We start from the raw sequence: 23,992 nt of genomic DNA, 5'->3' as shown, positions 1-23,992 counted from the left end.
CTCCTTCAGCAATAATTAAGAAAATGTCCTACAGGCTTGCCTAAAGCCCTATATTATCAAGGTATTTTCTTTTTTAATAATTTATTTTTATTTTATGTGCATTAGTGTGAAAGATCCCATTAGTGTGAAGGTGTCAGACCCCTTGGAATTGGCGTTACAGACAGTTATGAGCTGCCATGTGGCTTCTGGGAATTGAACTCAGGTCCTCTATAAGAGCAAACAGTGCTCTTAACCACTGAGCCATCTCTCCACCCCCTAGAGGTATTTTCTTAATTGAGGTTCCCTCCTCTCAGATGTCTATAGCCTGTGTCAAGCTGACATAAAAACCGGCCAGCACACTGTGTGAACGTGCCAGCCAGCAGGCCAGTGGGTCCCTCCCCGCTCTCTCTATTGATAAACTGAGGAACCATCCCAGGGCTCTGTGGGAAACCTTTGCCTGCAGCTGTCCGAGTGATGAGTGTAGTCCTCCCTGTCTTCCGCAGAGCAGGACGAGGGCACGTGTCCCACCGAGCACACGACAGCCAACGGTAGCCACCTGCCAGTTCCTGAGAACACCCTCCTGACAGACACCTTGCTGCAGAAGGATGAGGCCGAGAGACAGAAGTGAGGAGGGAGGGTGGGACGCCCGGGAGGCGGGGAAGGGTGAGGGACTCTGAGGCCCGCCCTACGACTCTCACGTCACTCTTCAAGCCTCACCTGCCACATCTGGAGAATGGGCTGGTCCGGGCCCATTCATCAGCGTTGTTCAGAGAGATACAGCTGATTTTGGTGGTGGTGGTGGTGGTTTAGTTTTTATATATATATATATATATATATATAGAAGCACATCTGGGGTCACGTGGTCACGGAGTTCCTGTGAGTTGTCCAGTGGCAGAACCCTGGCCTTCTGCTCTCTGGGAACTCTACTGCTTTCCCCACCTTGCTCTTGAGGCTATCTGTGGCCTAGACAGGCCCACCGGCCTCATAAGGGGTCTTCTTCCCCTTGATGCTGCTTCAGCGGAGGGTAGACAGCAGTCTCACCCAGAGAGTCTGCCAGCGCCTAGGCTAGCGAGCAGCTGAGGTGGCCAGGGGTGGAAGGGACAAAAATAAAGACAAGCCATGATGATAAAACGGTGAGCAAAAGTGGGGAGATCAACTGGAGGGTGGTCTTTCTAGGGCACCGGGGGTGGGGACAGGGCATGGTGATGGGTGGGTTGAGTCCTCGGTCAGTGAGACTCCTGCAGGTGTAGACGGAAGGTGTGACAGGCCAGGGGAACGGCCAGGGCAGAGGCCCTGTGGTGGAAGCCTGCCCAGAGCAGCAAGGTGAGAGTAGCCGAGAGGAAAGAGCCCTGAGAGGGGAAGGAAGTGACGCCAGCCTTCAAGGGCTCATTCCCTGTGAGGAGCGGCAGTCGGTAGCCAGCTCTGTGTGTGTAAGCTCCCTCCAGCCCCACTAGGGCCCCTCTTTCTCTGCTGCCAGGGCCAGGGTCCCATTTGAGGGTGGCCGCAGTGGGCTGGGTGAGCGCCCAAGCTCCTGCCACGGGCAGTGGAACAGTTCCACGGAAGGGATACAACACCAGGAAGCTGTGGGGCCAGCATGCCAGGCTCCACGACACCCACAGTGGCTGCACCCCTTAGGAGCTCCATTTTACAGATAAGGGAACTGAGGCGCAGCCACAGGGGGCCATGGCATTGGAGCAGGTTGTGGGGGTGATGGATGCGCCGCGTCTGGGCCTCACATAGAGCAAGGTGCAGACAGTGGGGAGGGCCTGGCTCAGGGTGGGACCAGGTGGGTCCCAGCAACCAGCGTGAGCAGTCCTGTGTCTCTGCAGGGGCCTCCAAGAAGTCCACGTCACCTTGGCAGCCAGGCTGGGGGAGGCAGAGGAGAAAATCAAGGTGTTACATTCAGGTATGACCCTGGCTCAGGGGGCAGCCCTCAGACCAAACGGCTTGAGGCATCGTTGGGGGCAGTGAGGCCATGAACTTGGACAGAAGTTGGGGACATGAATTGGGTGTGCTTGAAGATGGAGGGAAGCCAGGAACAGTGCAGAGAAGCCGCTCATTCAGCAGGGACCAGCTGAAAGCTGGGTTGGAATCAAAGTGCCTCTTCGGCAGCGGGCATGCACTGAGCCATGGAGCCAGCGGCACAGCTGGTGTCCAGGGCACCGGGTAGAATGAGCCGGGTAGATTGGGCAGGGTCTGGGGGCCCAGAGTGAGTAGCCCACTTCTCAAATTTCTCAGTGTAACTGTCAAGAAGCTGCGGCAGGAGGTTTAAGGCTAGCCTGAGCTACACAGAGTATTCTATACCAGCCTCAGCCAAACCAAACAAACAGTAAAACTGGGATTTTCCGGAAACCTGAGTGGCTGTCACAGACTGGAACTCCTACCTTTGCCGGCCAGGCTGGCCTCGGGGTGGGTTGAGCGCCCATACCCAGGCCTGCCGGGCAGAGTGGGCATCCCCAAGGCCCCACTCAGCCACTGCTCCCTGCACTTCCCAGGCCGAAGGAGGTCCCCCCCCCCCGCCGGCTTCTCAATCCCTTTCCCACCAAGACTGGGTGGGAATGAAGGGGGCAGGGGGACCAAGGGAGGGAAAGAGATGAGCTTAGAGCCCAGCCACCGCTCCTCACCCAGCTTCACCTCTCCCAGCGCTAAAGGCCACCCAGACAGAGCTGCTGGAGCTGAGGAGGAAGTACGATGAGGAGGCTGCATCCAAGTAAGTCAGCTGGGGACACCTCTTCCCCCTGTCTGCCCCACACAGGCCACCTCCTCCTCACCCTAGTCCTCGTCCCCAGGCAAGCACCTGACCCATCGTCCCATTCCACTCACACTCCACAGGCACAACACCTGAGTGAGGCCATTGGGCAGCCTCACTCCTGACCCCTGACCCCTGACCGGGGAGCTGTCCCCACTCCTCTATGAGCACAACCCATAGAGGCCAAGTTACATCACCTAAATGACTTAGAGTGCAAGCACGTCTTCAGGTTTAAAACATTGCTCACCCCATAAGCATGTATTGAGCACCTACTGTTTAGCTGGGGCTATGCTGAGACCCTTCGGGAAACTAACTTGTGACATTAACTCGTGACCCTGCCTCCAGAGCAGACACAGACAGTAACAGGCCATGATGAATCCACTCACAGAAACTATTGAGCACTTACTGTATGCACTTACAGCACGGACACTCTGCTGAGCATGGGACAGGTGCCAACAAGGGAAGAGCTCGAGGCAGGCAGAGAAGGCAGGGGCGGCCCAGGCAGGTAGCCTCAGGATGACAGACACATTAGGAAGCACGCCTGGGACAGTAGGGACGGCTGGTGCCAATGAAGGCCTACAGCATGGGTGTGAACAATAGCGTCCCTCAGGTCCCAGGGTCCCACAAAGCTGGGCAGACCTGTCTTAAGCCCTTGGTGTCACACTATGGAGGAAAGGGTCCAACAGACAAGTGACCCCCTAAGGGAGTCACAGCAGAGGCCTTATAGGAGCTGGTCCCTAAGGGGAAGGGCTCTCGCTCGGTAGAGGTACAGTTGGGGGAAGCATTGGTGGTGGCGCCCCAGAGACTGGGGCCCTGAGGGTGGTGGGTCCGGCTGCCTCCGGACGAGTTTTGTGCCAGGCAGCAGTGGCGCACACCTTTGATCCCAGCACTTGGGATCTCTCTGAGTTCGAGGCCAGCCTGTTCCACAAAGTGAGTTCTAGGACAGCTAGGGTTGTTACACACAGAAAAACCCTGTCTTGAAAAAAGAAGAATCTTAAGAAAAAAAAAAAAAAAGAGGAGTCTTAAGGCTCAGCCCAACAGTCAGGAAGCTCCCATGGTCCTGCTCTGTGCAGCAGAGATATGGGCGGAGGCTGCCAGCCTGTCTCAGGGCCCCTTTCCCTTTGTCTCTCAGGGCAGATGAGGTCGGCCTGATCATGACGAACCTGGAGAAAGCCAACCAGGTGAGCAGTGAGCAGGAGCCTCCTGTGGGTGGGGGTACGGGGGAAGTGGGGCACCCAGCCACAGCTAAATGGCAGGTGTTTGGGCCCAGGCTCTCTGGTTGCGCCAAGATCCCTGCAGTACCACAGCTGAGGAAGGGCAGCCAGGAAGGGCCTGCAACCCGTTATTTCTGAGTATCTTCCTTTCTGCCCGAGGGTATAGAGACAGCCCCATTATCAGCAGGCAAGTCCTGTGGAGGTCACATGGTCATTTTCCTCAGGTCACTGCAGGAGGCCCCATGGCAGAGTCCCTCAGGACAGAGGCCCTGAGGCCAGTCTCTGTGGGCACAGTGCAGGCTACTGACACCCTGGGGGTCCCCCAGGAGAGGCAGGGCCTGGCAGTGGCTTTCCTGGCCTCAGCTCCTATGGTTGGTTGGGTGGGTTTTTTGTTTGTTTTGAGACAGGATCTGTGGTATCTCAGGCTGGCCTTGAACTCCCAGTGTAGGTGAGGATGACCTTGAACTCCCGATCCCCCTGTCTCCCTGAGCGCTGGAATTACAGGTGTGTGCTGCCATATTCAGCTTATGCTTTATATAAACTGTGTCGCAGGCTGGAGCCCAGGGCCGCCTGCGTGTTGAACAGATGCTGTCTACTGAGCCACACCCCCAGCCCAGCGCCTGGGTGATTTTATTTTTTAATTTTCTTTGTCTGTTTTGAGACAGGGTTTCTCTGTGTAGCCTTGGCTGTCCTGGGCTCACTTTATAGACCAGGCTGGCTTCGAACTCACAGAGATCCGCCTGCCTCTGCCTCCCTGAGTGCTGGGATTATAGGCATGCACCACGTGGTGCCCAGCTAGTCCCGTGTGATTTTAATGATCATTAAACTACCCCCATTTCTGTTGGTTGCACAGCATTTTTAGTGGTTTTGCGTTCTGAGTCGGGCTCTCACTGTAGCCATGGCTGGCTTAAAACTTGATATGTAGACCAGGCTAGCCTTGAACTCGCAGAGGTCTGCCTGCCTTTGCCTCCCTCTGGGACTAAAAGCACCAATATTGCCTGGCCCAGTCTTATACTTTTAAATAGGTAATTAATTCACTCACATAGTTGAAAATTCAGAAAAGGCGACTCAGGGCCGATCCCCCAGCAACCTGTCTGACCAGTTTCTGGACTCTTCCAGAGCGGTCGGCCCATCCGCAAAGCAACCAGTGGGCCTGCATGTGCCCCACATTCCTTACGTGCCTCTGGCAGACCTGTGTCCCTGCCCTCTGGCACACCCTCACCTAACCAAACATTAGAAAATAAATATTTGGGGGCTGGAGAAATGGCTGTGGTTCAGAGCACCAGCTGCTCTTCCAGAGGACCCAGGTTCAAATCCCAGCACCCACATGGCAGCTCACAACTGTCTGCAACTCCATTTCCAGGGGATCTGACACCCTCACACACAAATATACATATAGGCAAAACACTGATAAAGAAAATAAAAAATTAATTTATTTTTAAAAGTATTCTATGAAAGAAAGGAAGGGAAGGGAAGGGAAGGAAGGAAGGAAGGAAGGAAGGAAGGAAGGAAGGAAGGAAGGAAGGAAGGAAGGAAAAGAAAAAAGAAAAAAATTTTAGCTCTGTGAACCATGTTTTATGTCCCAAAGAGGCATCTTCACCATTGTAGGAGGAAAGCTTGGACACTGTGTCCACATTTGAGCACACCTGTGTGCCAATAAAGCTTTATTTATAAGAATGGGTAGTTATAGATTATAGTTATAGATTGGGTTATAGATTGCTGACTCTCCTCTAGTCATCTAGAGATGACTGCTAATAGTTAACGCCCACCTTTTCTCCCTCCCAACCAACCCGTCACACTTAACCTTAGACAGATGCCATCTCACACATACAGGAGCTGGTGTGATGGGGCCAGGTCCCAAAAGTGGGATTGCTGGGCAAAGGCTGTACGCCTTCAGGACATGGCAGTGTAGCCAAACTGAGCCTTGCTTGGCAGGGACAGTCTGCCTGACTGATGAGGTCAGTACAATGCCCAGCTTGCAGATCTTTGCCAGCGGTGTGGGCTTGGGATCGCAGCCCGGTGTGCTGGTACACACCTGTGGTGGACAGGAGGCCCAGGAATTCAAGGTCATCCTCCGACACATATCAAGTTCAAAGCCAGCCTGACTGTAGAAGATCCTGGAAATACATGAACGGAGCTAAGCTCTACCATAGACTACTTAGAGAAAAAAGGCCCTGTTCTCTCTTTTAAAAAACACTTGGGCCTCCTCTGATATTTTTAATACCTCCTTTTTGCAAAAGGGAAACTGAGGCCTTAGAAAGCCAAGGAGCTTGCCCAAAGTCCTGTCACAGCCTGTGAACTGGGCCCACCTCTGCAGACTCCCATCCGGGGCACAGTTTAGATCCAGTGCCTGAGAACGGACACAGGCCTGAGGATGTGACAGAACCACCTGGGCACATGCAGACAGCCCCTTCCCACCCTTGCCTCCCTGGCAGAGGGCGTGCTCTCACTCCTGGTGTTCCTGGTACCCCCAGCACCATCTAGAGCCGCCCCTGGCAGCCTGCATTCAGTAATACCATCTCACCGGGAAAAGTGAGGTGCAGCTGCTCTTCCCTTTGTGCCCAGCCCAGAGCTCGGTGACAGGGCCAGCCTGTGCTCAGGACCAACAACAAAGGGACTTAGACCCTTGGAGACCCGGGGTGGTGCAGGCGTAGGGGTCCTTGTGCCCTCTGACCTCTCACTTGCTCTCCCTCCTCCCCAGCGAGCAGAGGCTGCCCAGCGGGAGGTGGAGAGCCTGCGAGAGCAGCTGGCATCGGTCAACAGCTCCATCCGCCTGGCATGCTGTTCCCCCCAGGGACCCAGTGGGGTAAGGATGCCCCTGGGAAGGGGGAGGCAGCGGCAAAGCCATGTCTCTGCACACAGGACAAGGCAGGTGGCACCGGGATGCAAGCAGGGACGCATGGGTCTCCCGGGCAGGGCCTCACTAAGGTCAGCATAGTAAAGCAGTCACTGCAGCGCTGTTGAACCAGCAGGGAAACGCCACAGCCAGTGGCGATTAACAAAAAGCCTCGTGTCTTCCTTCCGATGCCTCCCTCACCTTGCCTGGGAATGCTGGAATTGTTCCAAGGCCAGAGAGGGTCACACCCATTGCAAAGGGCACCAGGATTTGGGCAGCAAGGCTGAGGCGCACTGTGAGTGGTGGCCACCAGGGGGCACTGTTGAACATTGGTCTCCCGATGTTGGGTGGCAGCTTGGGACCTTGTGGCCCTGACCAGGGATTGTTAGAAGGCATAGGGCTTGTACTCAGCCCGTAAATCCTAAAACTTCCAGTGACTCCGGTGGGACCTGCCCTTCTGCCAGCCACTGCTTAAGGAGCCAGCCCCGGCTATCATCCCCGAGGTCCCTGAGTGAAATTCATCTCCTTTTTCCTGGCCAGCACCCAGTAGGGCCCTGGGGTCATTGCCTGCCTGAGGATTGTAGTCACCGCCCATCTTTCTACCCTCATGTCCTCCTTCTTGTACACTGGTCACCCTCCTGCCCGTGTTCCCGAGTGCTGGACGGTTACCTAACCGCAGGTGGCTGCTGTGTCTCCCACCGTCTCTAACACGCAGGCCCTGGCATCAAGCACTCCTTCAGTTTGCATATTGGACGGTGTCTCTGCCTGCAGCAGCGGTGATGGTGTGCGTGCGTGCGTGCTTACGCTGACCGCTGGCCGCGCCTCGGTTTCCCCCCATCCTCACCTACCTTACAGGGTTATAAAGACAAGTGCTTGGCTCATTCAAGGTGCTGGGAACTAGCCAGTGCTTTTCACTGTTACCGTCAGCGTTTCCTTGGCTCTGCGCATCAGAGCTCATGGCCTCCTGCACCCACGGGTGTGTGTGTGTGTGCTGTGATATGTGTCAGCGGCTATGGGTCCTCGATGCCCAGGAGTTTCACTGTGTGCGGGTGAGAATCCAGGAAGTTGCATGTGATTGTATCCCAGGAGCCGGTGGGTGATCTGTCGTGTGACGGCCCGTCTGGAGAACCAGGGAGCTTTGGTGGCCACCTGGGGAGGAGCCGCCAGTGTTTCTTAATTAACCCCCGAGGAACTGCGAATGGCTAACAGCCGCACAGGGAGCCTCGGGGGCGGGGGGGGGGGGAAGCAGTTTTTCTGAACACAACAGTGGCGCTTGATGCTAATTAATTTAATGTATTAGTGGCATCCGCTTCCTGTTTTAATTGGCATTTATCTCCGAGGAAGAGAGCGGGATTAGTATCGGTGGGTTGTTTTTGTGTGTGAAGTCCGCCCCCCCACCAAGCATTTCTTAGACCATGTATGTAACTAAGCCTCACCCGGCTCCCGCAGATAACGGCCTGTCCTTTGTCGTAGATGGGACGAAGACTCAGGGGCAGTTTCTGAGACTCCAGATGGCTGACAGGCCTGGGCCAAATCAGGAGATGCCACAGCACCGTGGCCCATGACTGCCTCATCTCTGCTCTAGTCCTGAGGGCCCATGGTTCCCTGGATGGGGAAGGACCCAGACAGACCTGGTGTGCCCAGACCTATTTTAGAATTGTCTTTCCTGAGGTTCCTCCCTGCTCACTGTCTTTCGTGTGTGTGTGTGTGTGTGTGTGTGTGTGTGTGTGTGTGTGTGTGTAGTGTTACATGAAATTCAGGCCTCTGCTTTACCAACAGGCGCTTTTATTTTTTTTCTAGTTTTTTGTTTGTTTGTTTTGAGACACAGTCTCACTGTATAGCTCAGGCTGACCTGGAACTTGTGGTCCTCCTCCCGCCTCTGACTCCAGAGCACAGAGGTTACCCTCCCACCCAGCTGTGGTTGTACTTCCGACAATGAAAGCCTTGAACGAAGCGTGGCTTATGTACGGGAAGCCATGCAGGTCGCACAACAGTATTTGACCACCAGACGGAACATTCCCTTCTGCCCAGGATCCGGGGCTCGCACGCCCCGGTTGAGCCCCTCAGTGCCGCTCACAGCCCCTTCTGTCCCCAGGAGAAGGTGAGCTTCGCGCTGTGCTCAGGGCCCCGGCTGGAGGCAGCCCTGGCCTCCAAGGACAGAGAGATCCTAAGGCTGCTGAAGGACGCTCAGCAGCTGCGACACTCCCTGCAGGAGCTGGAGGAGGTCTCCGCCAACCAAATCGCCGACCTGGAGCGGCAGCTCGTGGCCAAGTCTGAGGCCATAGAGGCAGGTCCCAGGGTGGCAAGGGTGGTGGCGGGCTGGGAGCACGGGGCCGGTGTCATTGTCCACATTTGTCTTCTAGAAACTACAAGAAAAGCTCGAGGCCCAGGCTGACTATGAAGAGATTAAAACAGAGCTGAGGTATGGTGCTCCCCTCCCAGCTGCCCATTCTGGGGTCCACGTCTCCTCCAGTTGGCACGTGACCCGTCAAAACTGGCACAGTTTGAGCTAGGCATGGGGATGTGTACCCATTGGTCCAGCATGCATTCAGGAGGCTGGAAAGCAGGAGGCCCATCCGCCCAGGCTGGGCCTCAGCAAAACAAACTGGTCATCCCAGTTTGGTTTCTACTGCTGTGATTAAAGTGCCAAGCAAAGACAACTGGTAGCTTACAGGTTCCAGTCCATCGTCAAGGGAAGCTGAGGCAGGAGCTGATGCAGAGGCCGTGGAGGAACTGCTTCCTGGCTTGCTCCCCATGGCTTGCTCAGCCTGCTTTCTTAGAGCACCAAGACCACTTTGTACCAGGGCTGCGCCTTCCCTCGTCAATCGTTAATCAGGAAAATGCCCCACAGACTTGCCCACAGGCCAGTCGCATGGAGGCCTTGTCTCAGTTAAGGTTCCCTCTTCCCGAAAGATGTGGTGTCAGGTTGACAGAGGGACTAGCCAGCCCCACTGCTCCTTCTCCATGAAGCTGTGGACGCTGGGGACTCACACACCACACAGATGAGCACAGGCTGTGGGCATGTGGGCTCACCAGGCCAGCTGCCTCCAAGAGCCCCGAGAGCACATTAAGGAGCCTGTGACTTCAGGCCTGCCGTTGGCAGTTCTCAGTGGACAGTTGAGCCTTGGAGTCCCAGGGGTCAAATGCCGAAACCCCTCATGTGACTGTGGTAGTGTACTCCATGGAGCCCAGGCACAGCTGTGACTTCATCATCTCTTCTCCCATGATTCCTAGTGCAGGGAGCACACACCCCTCCATTCCCGTGGAGCACTTCAGGACTCAGCAAGTAGCCCAAGGCAAATCCAATTTTTGCACTGTGGAACGCTCTAGAGGAGTGTTTATCTTACAGTTTCCACCCATGTCCGACTACAGCCGGGAGGCAGGGTGGCTCATTGGCAGAGGACACGTATGGTGTGCAAGAGGCCCTGGTTCCTTCCCTAGGAAGGGCTGAGAGAAAGCGAGGAGAAAGGAGGGAGAGGGGAAAAAAGGAAAAAGCAGATTGGTGCTACTGCACACTGTCATCCCGGCACCTAGGAGGAAGAAGCGTGAGGATCAGGAGTTCAAGGCTAGCCTGAGCTGCATAATGAGTTTGAGGCTAGCCTGGGCTACATGAGACCCTACCTAAAGTGAGTGAGAGAGAGAGAGAGAGAGAGAGAGAGAGAAAAGAAAGAGAGGCAAGTGTGGCTCAGCAATGGTAGCACGCACCTTTAATCCCAGCACTCGGGAGGCAGAGGCACTCTGTGAGTTCGGAGCCAGCCTGGTCTACAGAGTGAGTCAGGACAGCCAAGGACTACACAGAGAAACCCTGTCTCAAAAGGCAAACAAATGAAAGGCAAGTGTGCTATGAGTCCAAGGTCACCTGGGGAGAGTAGCAGAAGGCCTGAGCAGCGCCTCACTTGGGCCTCTCCTCCCGCCGGGGCCTGCTGACCTCGGTCCTCTTCGCTTTCTCTGGCAGCATCCTGAGAGCCATGAAGCTGGCCTCCAGCGCGTGCAGCCTCCCTCAGGTACCTGTCCCTGCCACCGCCCCTGGCCTCCAAAGCCAGCTGCCCCCTGAGCCTGCAGCAACTGTGCCTTCTCAGCCTTGCTTTCCATCTCCTCAGGCCCTGGCCAAGCCCGACGATTCGCTGCTCATGGCCAAGGAGGCCTTCTTTCCCACACAGAAGTTCCTGCTGGAGAAGCCGCCACTTCTGACCAACCCTGGTAGGGAACAAGGAGCACTCTGAGGGGCCAAGGGCTGAGGACTGGGGAGGGATGCCTCTGGGTTCTCTCCCACCCCAGGGCCACTGCCATTCATGAGGCAGGAAGACCAGACCAGGCACGTGGGTTGAGCCCCTACTATGCGGTGCTCCCCATATTCAGAATCACAGGCAGAGCCAAGGCTCCCCTAGCTCCCCTCGACCCTGAGTCCAGCTGGGCAGTGGGGCTTTAAGAAGAATTCAGGAGTCGGGGGGGGGGTGTCCACACCCCACCCCACAGCCAGCTCCCAGGGAATGAGCCCACAGCTTAAAACTGCTATCTCCCCACAAGTGGCCTTTCAGCCCTGTGGGCCTCCCCAAGACTGCAGGCTCACTATTGCACTATCGGTTCCCTTGGCTACAAAACTGAAAGTGCCCGGTGGCCTGAGTGCCGCAGGCACAGACTCCGGGTGGCAGTGAGCCTGGCCCTGCAGGCAGCTCCCACAGACTAGCATTTGAAGGGGGTCCCAGGAGGTGAGGCTTGAGAATGGAGGGGAAGCAGCCGGCGTGGGTGTTTCTGGTCTCTGAGGCTGTAGCCTTTCCCTCAGCCTGTCCCTCCACTACCCCACATTCCCGCTCCTGCCCTCGCTCTCTGCCTCCCTCTCTAACTATCTCCCTTGCCCCTGCGCACCCTCTCCTCCCTGGCCGCCGGCCTCTCTGTCCCTGTCTATCTGCGCGTCCCTCCCGGTGTTCTAGAGGAGGACCCCTCAGAGGATGACTCCATCAAAGGCACGCTGGGCACGGAGCCCTCCTACCCTCAGCTTCCACCTCCACCAGGCCCGGAAGACCCGCTGTCCCTGAGCCCTGGGCAGCCCCTGCTGGGCCCCAGCCTGGGTTCCGATGGGCCAAGGACTTTCTCGCTGTCCCCCTTCCCCAGCCTGGCGCCAGGGGAGAGGCTAGCTGGGGACCCACTGCTGCCCAAGCACAAGATGGGCCCGGCTGCCTTCAAAGGGGAGACGGGCAACCTGCTGCCATTCCCACCGGCGTTCTATGGCGGGGCCAAGCCTCCAACATCGGCTGCCCCCTCGGTGGCCGGCCCCGAGCCTGCCACGGCCCCAGAGCCTGCGGACGGGGCCGTCCCGGAGGAGGAGCAGCTGGACACGGCGGAGATAGCCTTCCAGGTGAAGGAGCAGCTGCTGAAGCACAACATCGGCCAGCGCGTGTTCGGCCACTACGTGCTGGGACTGTCGCAGGGTTCGGTGAGCGAGATCCTGGCACGGCCCAAGCCATGGCGCAAGCTCACGGTGAAGGGCAAGGAGCCCTTCATCAAGATGAAGCAGTTCCTGTCAGACGAGCAGAACGTGCTGGCCCTGCGCACCATCCAGGTGCGGCAGCGAGGTGAGCCCCGGCCCAGCCCCGCCACCGTCCATGTGCGTGGCCGGGGACGGGCAGGCTGCCACCTGTGCCTCGGCCTCCCACACTGTGAGGGAAATAAGCAGAGCCTCGCTCCCTCTTTTACGTGGCCACCCCATCCCTCACCCTCTTCACCCCAACCCCGAAGCCCCTCCCTGGGCAGCTCAGCGTAGGCTCTGGGCCAGTTAATTCCTCAGTTTCCCCCGCCTGTCAGGCCCCCCGGGGGAGGGGCTGAAAGGGCCCAGAACGCTGATCACTGCATCCAGAGTGACAGAACTGCTGAAGAAGTGTTAGCTGCTGCCATCGTCACCATGTTACTGTTAGTCAGAGTCTGGCTGGCCACATGGCTCAGCGTCACTGGCCTAGCACAAGGCCCTGGGTTCCAGCCCCAAAGCCAGAGTCTCTCCACTGCCCTGTGTCACGTGGAATAAGCTGTGGCCCTGCACCCTCGAGGACAGCCTGACCCACACCCTCCTGCCCACCTCCAGGGCCTGACCCCTCACCTTCAGGCCCCACAGCCGCCACCTTCATGCCCACCCCCCAGGCAGCATCACCCCGAGAATCCGCACACCTGAAACGGGCTCAGACGATGCCATCAAGAGTATCCTGGAGCAGGCCAAGAAGGAGATTGAGTCTCAGAAGGGGGGTGAGTATGGCCTCAGCCTCTGACCCTCACCCGCACTCAAGGCTGCTCTGAGCAAATGGCGAGGCCTCCTCCCACTCTGTCACTCCAAAGCATTCTGAGGCCTCTGAAAACCTCCAGGGCCCAGAAGGACCTTCCTGGAACACAAAGGTATCTCCCATGGCTCCCTGCTGCCCCCCAAATCCCAGCTGCTCAGCAAAACATCCAGGCCCAGTCTTCACACCTCTCACAGGACCCCTACTGTCCCCTACTAGACCCTGAGGCGCTCCCCTTACCCAGGACATCTAACCAACTCCCACTCACTTCCTTACACTCACCTCCTCCAGGAAGCCCCCGCCGACCCTATCCAGATGGGCTGTGGACAGCCCATGCTGTCTTCCCACTGTGACGTACAGTGCCGAACACAGTATAGCCGGGCTGGCCATACCTTCCGTCTCTGCTCTTGATTAGCTGTGTGGCCCTTGCCCTGGTGACGTGGCCTCTCTGTGCCCCCTCTTCTCTTCTCTAAGATGGTCATGGTGTATCTTTCTGAGGGCTGTGGGAGGATCACGTGAGGTGAGTGTACCCAGCCAGAGGCAGGTCCAGGGGAGCCTGTGGACAGAGCATTGCCGTGCAAACCAGCATCCTTGTGAACCTGAATGCAGTCAAGGGCTCTGCCCCTGTGGCTGTCCCTGCCACTGCTGGCTTGGGGGCTTCTGTGACCAGGCCCAAGTTGCACACTTACATCCTGCAGTTGTAGACCTTGGCTGCCTGGGAAGCTGGGCTCCTCGCTCCTACCCTACTGTGCGGCGTCTGCTGCCCCCTGGTGGAAGCTCAATGTAGGTGTTCCAGTTGCAAAGTCCTATGAGGAGGATGTGTCCCTGACTGCCTCCTGGGGGGTCCCTCTGTCCTTGGGAGGGACCACTGGAGAGGAGGCATGGCCGTTGGAGTTTGCACCGACCCACTGTGTCATCCTGTGAGCTGTTCATGACACCTTCATTAAGCCCCCACTGTGTGCTAGACAGGTCTACAGACGTGGGTGACTGCAGCAAGGCCTCGAGTTCGGCTCCTGAGGCCCCAGGCCAGAGACAGGCAGGGCAGAGTGTAAGGTTAGCAGCAGGGCCGAGGGGAATGTTCACACTCAGTGCTAAGCTGTAAGGGTTGGCACACCCCCGCCCCCCCTATTCTCACCCCCCCCAAACAGCAGGGCAGGCCAAGGAGAGAGCACTAGCCACTGCCAAGGAGGAAGGGTGCATGGCCAACTGCCAGCTCCAGCTGTGCACTTGAGGGAGCCAAAGGAAATGTCCAGAGTGAGGGCGGGCGGGCATTTATGCCAAGTGCTTATAACAGCGACAGGCTACCTGGACAGTGGTGGCACATGCATTTAGTCCCAGCACTGGGGAGGCAGAGACAGGTGGATCTGTGAGTTCGAGTCCAGCCTGATCTACAGAGCGATTCCAGGACAGCCAGGGCTACACAGAGAAAAGCTCTCTTGAAAAACAAAACAAATACACAACGACAGGAAAAAAAGATAGCGACAGGCTGGAAACAACCTAACTTTCCAGCAGTGGAGATCAGGTAAAGGAAGAAAGCATGACTTGCCGGTGACACATGTGGCGCTAAAGATGGAGTTTGTTTTGTTCTGGTTGTCTTTTGTGATGTTGGAGATTGAGCCCAGCGCCTCCTGTATCCCTTTCTCCAGAAGCTCCCCCCACCAATCTTGCATTTTGAGACAGGGTCTCACAAGCTGCACAGGCTGGCCTTGAACCCCTGCTTCAGCCCTCCAAGTGGCTGGGGTGACAGGCCCTACCTCAGGCCCGGCTGGAAGAAGGAGGTTTCCGTTTCGGAGGTGGGGGAGGGGTGTGAATTACATAATGTGAAATTATCAAGAGCACATGGAAGGGCAGAGGGGGACATCAGGTGTCCTGGGTTCCTCTGAGGCTTCCCAATGATCCTGGCCCTAGCCTGCTTTACTAATCCTTGCTGTAGTGTCCGTATTCCGGAGCCTTCTGTCATCCTAAAAGACCACATCCCTATAAGCAGCCACGCCCATTTCAGCCTCCCCAGCCTGTCTCCGTGGCAGGCACTTCCTGGGTTGTCATCCTTCAGTCTTTTCTTCTTTAAATGGTTTTCCAGGTTACAGCTTAGAGCTCAGGGCTGTTCTATTGCTTTTAGTTTTAAAACATTTTTTTCTTTTTCTTTCTTTCTTTTTTTTTTTTTTCTTTTTTGGCTTTTCAAGTCAGGGTTTCTTCATGTAACAGCCCTGGCTGGCCTCAAACTCGCATAAATCCTCCCGCCTCTGCCTCCCCAGTGCCGGGATTAAAGGCATGCGCCGCTTCTGCCCATGTGAAACAAAATCATTTTAATGGCTGTGTGGCGGTCCCCAGTGTGTAGGCTACACCGAGGGGTTGTGGAGGGAGGCCATGTTGACCTGCCTGGCCCACGACTCAGAATGCTGCTTAAAAGGTAGAGGCAGACCCTAGTCACGCCCCATAACTGCTGTTCCTGGGTCCCAGCCAGGGCTTGTGACATTCTCTCTGCCTGTGTGGCCTTCCTGTATGTGTTCATTCACGTACTCATATAACCAACTGAGCCTCCGTGGCCCTGACTGACTGACCTGGCCTACCCCTCTTCTTTCCTCCCCTCCCAGAGACAGCAGTCAGCCTTTCCCCCCTATCAATCCATTGTGCTCGTCATTTGATAAGAATTCCCCCTCTGGCATGTTGTTTAATTTGCTTGCTTGGTAGCTCCTTGGAGACATGTTATACTAAGGATCATCTTTTCTTTTCTTTTTTTTTTTTTTTTTTTTTCCTGAGATGGGTTTCCCTTGTAGCCCTGGCTGTCCTAGTTGATGTTATTAGATTTTTGCCTGTCTTTATAAGACAGCTCCTTTTTCACTGCTGTGTAGTATTCTACTGTGTCCACACAATTGTTCATTACCTATTCGTTCATCTTTGGACAATTGGGTTTCCTAGAGAATGCCAGAAAGGGCATCTGTGTGTTACTGCCTCTTGCCTGACCTTGAGCTACTTCATGGTTGCTTCACAACAAACATGTTTTGTTTTGTTTTTTAATCTTCATGTTCACTTTCTCCAGATACACTAAAAGATTTTGTTATTGGACTGATACTTTTAACACCTGCCTCATATTCCAGTTAATTACTTGACTAGTCCCCACTACTGGACACAGAAGTTGCCCTTACCTTTAGACGGTATAAACAAAGATGCTTCGTCCTGACGTGGGCTCCTGTTGCCCTGCCGCCCTCCCTACAGGCGAGCCCAAGAGTGCCACAGCCTCTGCGAGCATCGCCAACGGCACAGCCCCCTCCAGCACCTCGGAAGACGCCATTAAGAACATTCTGGAACAAGCCCGCCGTGAGATGCAAGCCCAGCAGCAGGCCCTGCTGGAGATGGAGTCGGGACCCAGGGGCCGCTCAGTGCCTCCCTCCCCTCCGGAGCGGCCCTCGCTGGCCACTGTGAGCCAGAATGGGGCCCTGGCCTGCGTGAAGCAGGAGGATGGCGGCGGCTCCAGCAGCTCCAGCAGCAGCGCCAGCACTAGCAGTGCGCAGGCGCCGCTCGCTGTCCTGTCCCCCGCCGCGTTTGTGCAGCGGATCATCCGCAAGGTGAAGTCTGAGATTGGCGACGCCGGCTACTTTGACCACCACTGGGCATCGGACCGCGGCCTGCTCAGCCGCCCCTACGCCTCCGTGTCGCCCTCCCTCTCCTCCTCCTCCAGCTACTCAGGACAGCCCAATGGACGAGCCTGGCCCCGCGGGGACGAGGCAGCCGTCGCCCCTGAGGATGAAGCAGCCACGGGCGAGGATGAGCCCTCTCCCAGGGCGGGAGAGCTCAAGGCCGAGGCCGGGGTCCCCGAGGTGGGCGGAGGGCGGCTGCCCTACTACCCGGCCTACGTGCCCCGCACCCTCAAGCCCACCGTGCCGCCCCTGACGCCCGAGCAGTACGAGCTGTACATGTACCGGGAGGTGGACACGCTGGAGCTGACCCGCCAGGTCAAAGAGAAGCTGGCCAAGAATGGCATCTGCCAGCGCATCTTTGGGGAGAAGGTGTGGGCCGTAGGGGGAATCTGGGGACCCGGGAGCAAGGCCCACTGAAACATTGGCCCTAAGTCTGGAGGGTGGCCCCAAGTGGAAGGTACTCCTTAGGATCCGGGTCAGATGCCTGTCCTGTACTTAGCCATCCCTGGACACTGGGCCAGTTAACAGCCAGTCCCCTGCCCTTCACGGCCCCCTGCAGGTCCCGTGGCCCAGCCCCTGAAGGGTAAGCACTCAGCCCAGCCCAGTGCCTTACTGTCCCTAGCTGGGTGTAAATAGAGAGGGGTAAGAAAGGCTAACGAAGCTAGAGCTGGGAGAAGAGACTTGAGAGGGGGCTATGGGAGGTCCTTCAGGGTCAGGTGGGGGCTCTGTACTCCCGGTGGTGCTGAGCATGGAGAGCTGGTTCTGAAGGGCCTGGGAAAGGCCAGCAAGGCCAGATGTGGGATTTGCTGACCTGTCTTCCACCTGCAGGTCCTGGGACTATCCCAGGGCAGCGTGAGCGACATGCTGTCACGGCCAAAGCCATGGAGCAAGCTGACACAGAAGGGCCGGGAGCCCTTCATCCGCATGCAGCTGTGGCTATCGGACCAGCTGGGCCAGGGCCAGACCCCAACCCAGCAGCCCAGCGCCACCCAGGGTGAGTGCAGGTCGCAGTGCCAAGGCCCACTGCTGTCACCAGCACAGGTGTTTCTAACCCGAGACCCCTCTTCCCGCCTGAAAGGAAGTTTCCTCAACAGCTCCCCAGGGCTGCTTTTCAGAATCTCTCTTAGCACAGGCCTGGCTGGGCCAGTCAGCTGTGCATTAGTGAGGTCATGGGCAGGATGAGCCAGAACTGTGCAGGGGAAGAAAATGGAGGCTCCAAGAGCTGCCTGAAGTGGCAGGGCCAGTAGACAGGGCTGTGGGGGTCCTGTGGGTGTCCCCTACTTCAGAACATGTGGCTTCAGGCAGGATGGCCCACCTGACCACAAACCACAAAGAGGCCCTTGCCCACGGTCAGTAACCCGACCTGTAAAGCGGGGATCCAGCAGAGCCGTACCTCAGGTCACAGAAGCGCACCAGGACTTCCAGCAGCGTTACGAACCAGAGTGCCAGGTGACAGAATCACGGCTCCCAGGGGACAGTTTCCCCTTAGCAACAGGACGAGAGCTCCCCTTTCCATCCATGGCTACGAAACCAGGGACAGACAGAAGGCAGACTATAGGCAGGCAGACAGGCAAAACAAATGGCAGGCACACCTCTGCCATCAGCACAGACTGATTAGGCAAGAGAGGTGACAGATAGGTGGCAGGTAAGCTAGACCGGAGGCCAAATAGGCCAAGAACAGGTGGTGAGCAGGCAGCAGACAGGCCAGACAGGTGCTAGATAGACAAGCAGCACTCTAGGGCCAGAGACAGGAGGATCATGAATTCATGATCAGTTTTTGCCACGCATGGAGGCCCATCTCTCCAGATGAAAGTTTTGAAAAGGGTTGAACTGTTGTTCAGTGGTAAAGTGCTTGCCTGGCATAGCAAAGCTCTGGTTCAATTCCCAGTGGCAGAGAAAAAGGAAAAGCTACATTACCTTGAGGACCCTGGACGGCCCCTTACTGGGGTGCATTATGATGGGTTCAGATGCCTCGGTGCCAGTCTCATTTCTGACAAGCCATTGTGTCCAGCCATACCCAATGGCAGTGACATCCCGCTGTCTCTCGCCTACAGCCAGTCCCACTGAGCCCAGGTCCTCACCGTCACCTCCCCCAAGCCCCGCAGAGCCTGAAAAGACTTCCCAAGAGCCTCTGGGCCTGTCACTGGAAAGCAGCAAGGAGAACCAGCAGCCTGAGGGCCGGGCCAGCTCCTCCCTGGGTGGAAAGCCCTTTTCAGGCAGCCAGGCTACGGGAGGCATCCAGGAGATGGTGGCCATGTCCCCGGAGCTGGACACATATTCTATCACCAAGAGGGTCAAGGAAGTCCTTACGGATAACAACCTAGGTACGTGGTGACACCGGGGGCTAGCTCTTCCTGGCTTTGAGCAAAGTGTCACTGGGAGCGGCCTCAGGGTGAGCCTGGAGGTGTCAGCCAGCCCTGAGCATGCAGAACCCCATGTGAGGCAAATGACTCTGACCAGGGTCCCTGCTGAGGGACAAAGGGGAGCTGGCCCAGCATGGCTCTCAAAGATACCCAAGATACCGTGCAGGGGCCCTTAAGAAGCCCCAGGCACGTGGCAATGATGGTGTTCGTCATGGCTGAATGCTGCCCTCTGGGGGGACCAGCGAGCAGGGGGACACCTTCACTGTTTGTGTGCTCTACTCAGTAATGCTGGTCATGCTCTGGCCCCAACAACAGCGAAACCCAACAGCTCTCACTGTGGTTTCTAGCATGAGGGGAAGATAGTGTTGTCACAAAATGCCCAACAGGAGCTGGGCACAGTGCTCATGCAGTAATCTTAGCACTTTAGAGGGCTGAGGCAGGAGGACTGCCGCAAGTTCAAAGCCTGCCTGGGCTAGAGCATGCGACTTTTTCTCAAAAACAAAGCAAAAAGTTAAAAGTCAATAAGATAGGCTAAGCAGATAGCTTGAATTTGAATACCCCACAATGTGAAAAAGCCAGGCATGGGGCCTGGAAAGATAGTTCAGTGGTTAGGGGCATTGGTTGCTCCTCTAGAGGACCCAGATTCAATTCCCAGCACCCACACTGCAGCTTACAACCACCTGTAACTAGTTTCTGGGGATCTGATGCCCTCTTCTGACCTGCTAGGGTACCAGGCAAGTACATGGTCTACAGATACACGTGCAGGCAAAACACCCAGACACATAAGTAAAAATGGAAACAAAGAAACAACAAGCTGTGTAATGGCTGACCTATCTGTAACTCAGCGTTAGAGCTAGGGCAGAGACAGGCAGACCCCCGGGCCAGCCAGGAAATGGTGAGCTCCTGGTCAAACAGGAGATCCCTCTCCTGAGCTTTAGGAAGCAATTGAGGAAGACACCCAAGGTTGACCTCTGACCTCCACACACAGGCAGATGGAGCCAGGTATGTCATGCATCCCTGTGATCAGCACTTGGGAGCCTGGGGCAAGAGGATCACTCAGCCACAAAGCAAGATTGTTCTCAGAACACACACGCACACACACACACACACACACACACACACACACACACACACACACACGAAAAGCTAAAGAGGGAAGGAGTGGCAGAGAGTAGGGTGCTCTGGGGCCCTCACCACGAAAACCAGCCTATGCTCCTGCTGCCATTGGCCGGTGTCCCTCTAGGCTAGTCCTGGGGAAACAAGAGTATTGGAGCAGAGGTCAGACACCCTTGACATTCAGATAGAGCCTGCTAGGGTTCCCTCCAGCCGGAGGGTTTCTGTTAGTGGTTTGGGGGCGGGGGGGAGGTCCCCTGGGAATGAAGAACTTTGCTAACAGAAAAAGCAGTTTCTGTGTTACTGTGCAGTGTCGCCCTTCCCCAATCTCTTGTTCGGAAAGAGTCCAGGGCCTATCCTGCCTGGCTGCTCCTCTGACTCTTCCCGGGATCAGGTCTCTGTGCCTGGCCTGGGTGACAGTTGCCCTCTGCCCTGTCCCCAGGGCAGCGGTTGTTTGGTGAGAGCATCCTGGGGCTGACACAGGGCTCCGTGTCAGATCTGCTGTCGAGGCCCAAGCCGTGGCACAAGCTGAGCCTGAAGGGCCGGGAGCCGTTCGTACGCATGCAGCTGTGGCTGAGCGACCCCCACAACGTGGAAAAGCTGCGGGACATGAAGAAGCTGGAGAAGAAAGGTAAGAGCCAGGCAGGGGTGGCTGGGTAACCAGGTCCCAGGCACACTCTGAAGACCCGAGGCTGGCAGCAATCCAGATACCCACCTCGCCCACCAGAATCACATGCAGTGCCTCTCCATGCCCTGCACACACCCAGAGCTGGCACACAGCCTCGCCAGCCTCAGCTGCACACCGGCCCAGCTCCCTCTCCGGCCTCGCTGTCTCCTCTAGATGAACTCTCCTCTGCCTGTTAACCAGCCTGTGTAGCAGAAGGCAGGCCCACCTTGCGAGAGACCAGGGTCCCAGTAGTTCCCTCAAGGCCATGCTCCCCGGAGGCTGGGGAAGGGTCACAGCCGGTAGACCGGTAGCCCTGGATTTATTCCCCAGCACTGCCTAAACCAGGCATGGTACCAAACACCTGGGGTCCCAGCACCACCCAGGAGGCAGAGGCAAGAAGACCAGAGATTCAACCTCATCCCGGGCTACATAGTGAGTTCAAGGCCAGCCTGGGCTGTATGAAACCCTGTGTCAAACATACCAAGATACACCTCCAATGTCCTAAAGACTCTTGCTAGACCCCACCCTTGAAGGTCCCAGCTCCTCCTCTCAGTGTCACTGGGCTGGGACTAAGCCTTCAACAAGGGGCCTCTGGAGAACCTTGTAGATCTAAACCACAGCAGAGCTGTGTTCACGGTTTGTTACTGTGAAATTACCACGCATCCTACAGTAAGTGGATTCGTTCAAAGTAGCCCCTCATTGGGCGTGGTGCCAAACTCCTGTAATCCAGCACTCCAGGAGGCAGAGACAGACAGATCTCTGTGAGTTCGAGGCCAGCCTGGTCTACAAAGTAAATCCAGGACAGCCCAGGCTACACAGAGAAACCCTGTCTCAAAAAGCAAAGTAAGCCCTCACACAGCAAACTCTCCTGAAATTTAGTGCCGCCTCTGACAGTCCTGGCAGCCACAGAGCACCCCAGTTTGAGTGTCCCTGCCTACCAGCACCCTTATGATCTCTGTAGTGGCTGTGTGCTCCAGGAGCCCCCAACCCCAGCAAGCCTCACAAATAACAAGGCGTGAGCCAGGGACAGGCCAGCCTCTCAGGAGAACAGGAACAGAGAGGATGGGAGGCAGAGACACAGAGGGCTCCTCAGGGGTGGCAATGGCCCCTCAGCCCGGCCCCGCCCTCTCTCCCCAGCCTATCTGAAGCGCCGCTACGGGCTCATCGGCACAGGCTCGGACAGCGAGTCGCCAGCCACACACAGCGAATGCCCCAGCCCATGCCTGCAGCCACAGGAGCTGAGCCTCATGCAGGCCAAGAAGCCACGCGTGGTGCTGGCACCCGCTGAGAAGGAGGCGCTTCGCAAGGCCTACCAGCTGGAGCCCTACCCCTCGCAGCAGACTATAGAGCTGCTCTCATTCCAGCTCAACCTCAAGACCAACACGGTCATCAACTGGTTCCACAACTACAGGTAGCCTGTGGGGCCGGGGCCACAGAGCAGCACAGAGGGCTGGGGGACACCATGACGGTGGTTCTAGCCTGGGGGGCTGTAGCTGGACCACACAGCTGTCTAGATCCCCGGATGCACCGACTTGCCCCCTCCAGCTAAGGGACCCTGAGCCCCATGTCATAAGCTGTAAACAAGGACCATGACGCATCCCCCTTGTCAGTGTCCAGAGGGTGTATACGTCAATGCCTGGCAGAGCCAGTGTGACTCCAGCTGTCACTCCCATTCCATGCAGTGGCCTCTAGGAAGGGACAGCTCAGGCCAAGACCTGAGGCAACTCCAGCTGGAGCTAACTAGGGTCACGTGGTCCCTCCTCCTCCGCCTCCAGTGTGGCGGTTCCTCCGTGCATGGCTCCATTCTCCAGGCCAGCTCTCAGAGGCCCCGAGTGCTGTGGCTTCTGTCAGGCCGCAGAGGCGTTCCTGAGGCTGGCCTAGGGCCTCAGGAAGAAGGCTTGAGAGAGTGTGCAAAGGTCATCTGCGAGGCCCTCTCCACTCTCTGAGCAAAAATGTCACCCGTGTCCATGTGGCACTGTGGAAAGGCTGTCTATCTAGTGTCACCAGGGTCCATGTGGCACTGTGAAAAGTCTGTCCAATGTCATATGTGTCCATGGGCACATGTGCCCATCTATTTGGGGCAGAGAGAAGATCCAAGATCCCCAAGAAGGAAGAGGGCGATGGGTAGGGTCCACATTCCCCTCTCCCCAACCTGCTTGTTGGCATCACACGGACCTTAGCTGTGTGGTGTGAGCAGGTCACTGGCCTCTTGGAGGCTCGTGATGATTCTCCAGCATGAAACATGTCACTCCTGCCCCCGGCAGCAGATGAGTCACATGAAGCAGCTGCGGGAGTGGATGGCCTTCGGGAGAGCTTTGTCCCCACTGCAGACGTGGGTGCCCACAGCTTTCCCTTAGTGACAGTGGGGACATCATCTCACATTCTGTCACCATCCATCATGTTCACTCAAAGACATATGCCCAGTGAGCTGGACTCTAGAGACAAGGGTTCAAAGCCATCATCCCTGAGCCAGGTCAGCGTACATGAGCCCAGTTATTTCACCTCAGCCTGATTAATATGGCAGAGGAGGAGTATGGGCTTAGGGAAGAGGGAATCTTGCCTCTAGAAAGCTTGAAGAAGAGGTACTTGAGGTGGGTTTTGAAGGATGAATAAGAGTGATGTCTGAGTGAGGTGTGATGGTGCTTGCCTGTAATCTCAGAAGGGAGACAGAGGCAGGTGGATCTCTGTGAGTTCAAGGCCAGCCTGGTCTACAGAGTGAGTCTAGGACGGCCAGGGCTACAAGAAAAACCCTGTCTTGAAAAACCAAAGGGAGGGGGAGAAACAAGTGTGATCTCTGTGTGTGAGCCAAGCCAGCCTGGTCTACATGGTAAATTTCAAGCAGTCATGGCTGTATAACAAGACCCTGACTCAGAAAAGGAAAAAGAAAAAGAAAATCAGACTTGACCTAAGCATGGCCCTGGGTTCCATCCCCACCCAAGAAGGAAGGTGGGGACTAGGTGAGGTTAACAGAGTACCTGACCACATGAGCATGAAGACCAGATCATGATCCCAACACGGTTTTTCTTTCTGGACTTGCTTTGTAGACCAGGCTGGCCTCGAACTCACAGCAACCTGCCTGCCTCTGCCTCCATAACTGCACTCAAATTTCCTTCCTTCCTGCCTTCCTTCCTTCCTTCCTTCCTTCCTTCCTTCCTTCCTTCCTTCCT

At 56.5% G+C, this 23,992-nt stretch overlaps 1 protein-coding gene across 5 annotated transcripts in view; it reads left to right on the top strand.

Annotated features, from left to right (window-relative positions):
* Cux2 (cut like homeobox 2) overlaps positions 1-23,992 on the top strand; it is a 177,545-nt gene that overhangs the window by 149,815 nt on the left and 3,738 nt on the right. For 3 of the 5 annotated variants that reach the window (XM_055605960.1, XM_055605958.1, XM_055605962.1), the window contains 16 exons: positions 483-603; positions 1,809-1,885; positions 2,623-2,689; positions 3,861-3,909; positions 6,644-6,748; positions 8,874-9,065; positions 9,142-9,200; positions 10,734-10,782; positions 10,858-10,978; positions 11,710-12,351; positions 12,911-13,012; positions 16,261-17,051; positions 17,511-17,676; positions 18,737-19,006; positions 20,601-20,789; positions 21,963-22,236. In XM_055605960.1, the coding sequence (XP_055461935.1) occupies positions 483-603; positions 1,809-1,885; positions 2,623-2,689; positions 3,861-3,909; positions 6,644-6,748; positions 8,874-9,065; positions 9,142-9,200; positions 10,734-10,782; positions 10,858-10,978; positions 11,710-12,351; positions 12,911-13,012; positions 16,261-17,051; positions 17,511-17,676; positions 18,737-19,006; positions 20,601-20,789; positions 21,963-22,236 (3,274 nt within the window). The remainder of the gene's footprint in view (positions 1-482; positions 604-1,808; positions 1,886-2,622; positions 2,690-3,860; positions 3,910-6,643; positions 6,749-8,873; positions 9,066-9,141; positions 9,201-10,733; positions 10,783-10,857; positions 10,979-11,709; positions 12,352-12,910; positions 13,013-16,260; positions 17,052-17,510; positions 17,677-18,736; positions 19,007-20,600; positions 20,790-21,962; positions 22,237-23,992) is intronic. The other 2 variants (XM_055605961.1, XM_055605959.1) reach the window with 1 other exon arrangement.

This window comes from Psammomys obesus, unplaced genomic scaffold (assembly GCF_907164565.1).
Source record: "Psammomys obesus unplaced genomic scaffold, mPsaObe1.curated_primary_1811, whole genome shotgun sequence".
Classification (NCBI taxonomy): domain Eukaryota; kingdom Metazoa; phylum Chordata; class Mammalia; order Rodentia; family Muridae; genus Psammomys; species Psammomys obesus.
Note: the sequence above shows the minus strand (reverse complement) of the source record. Positions and strands in the feature narration are given on the sequence as shown.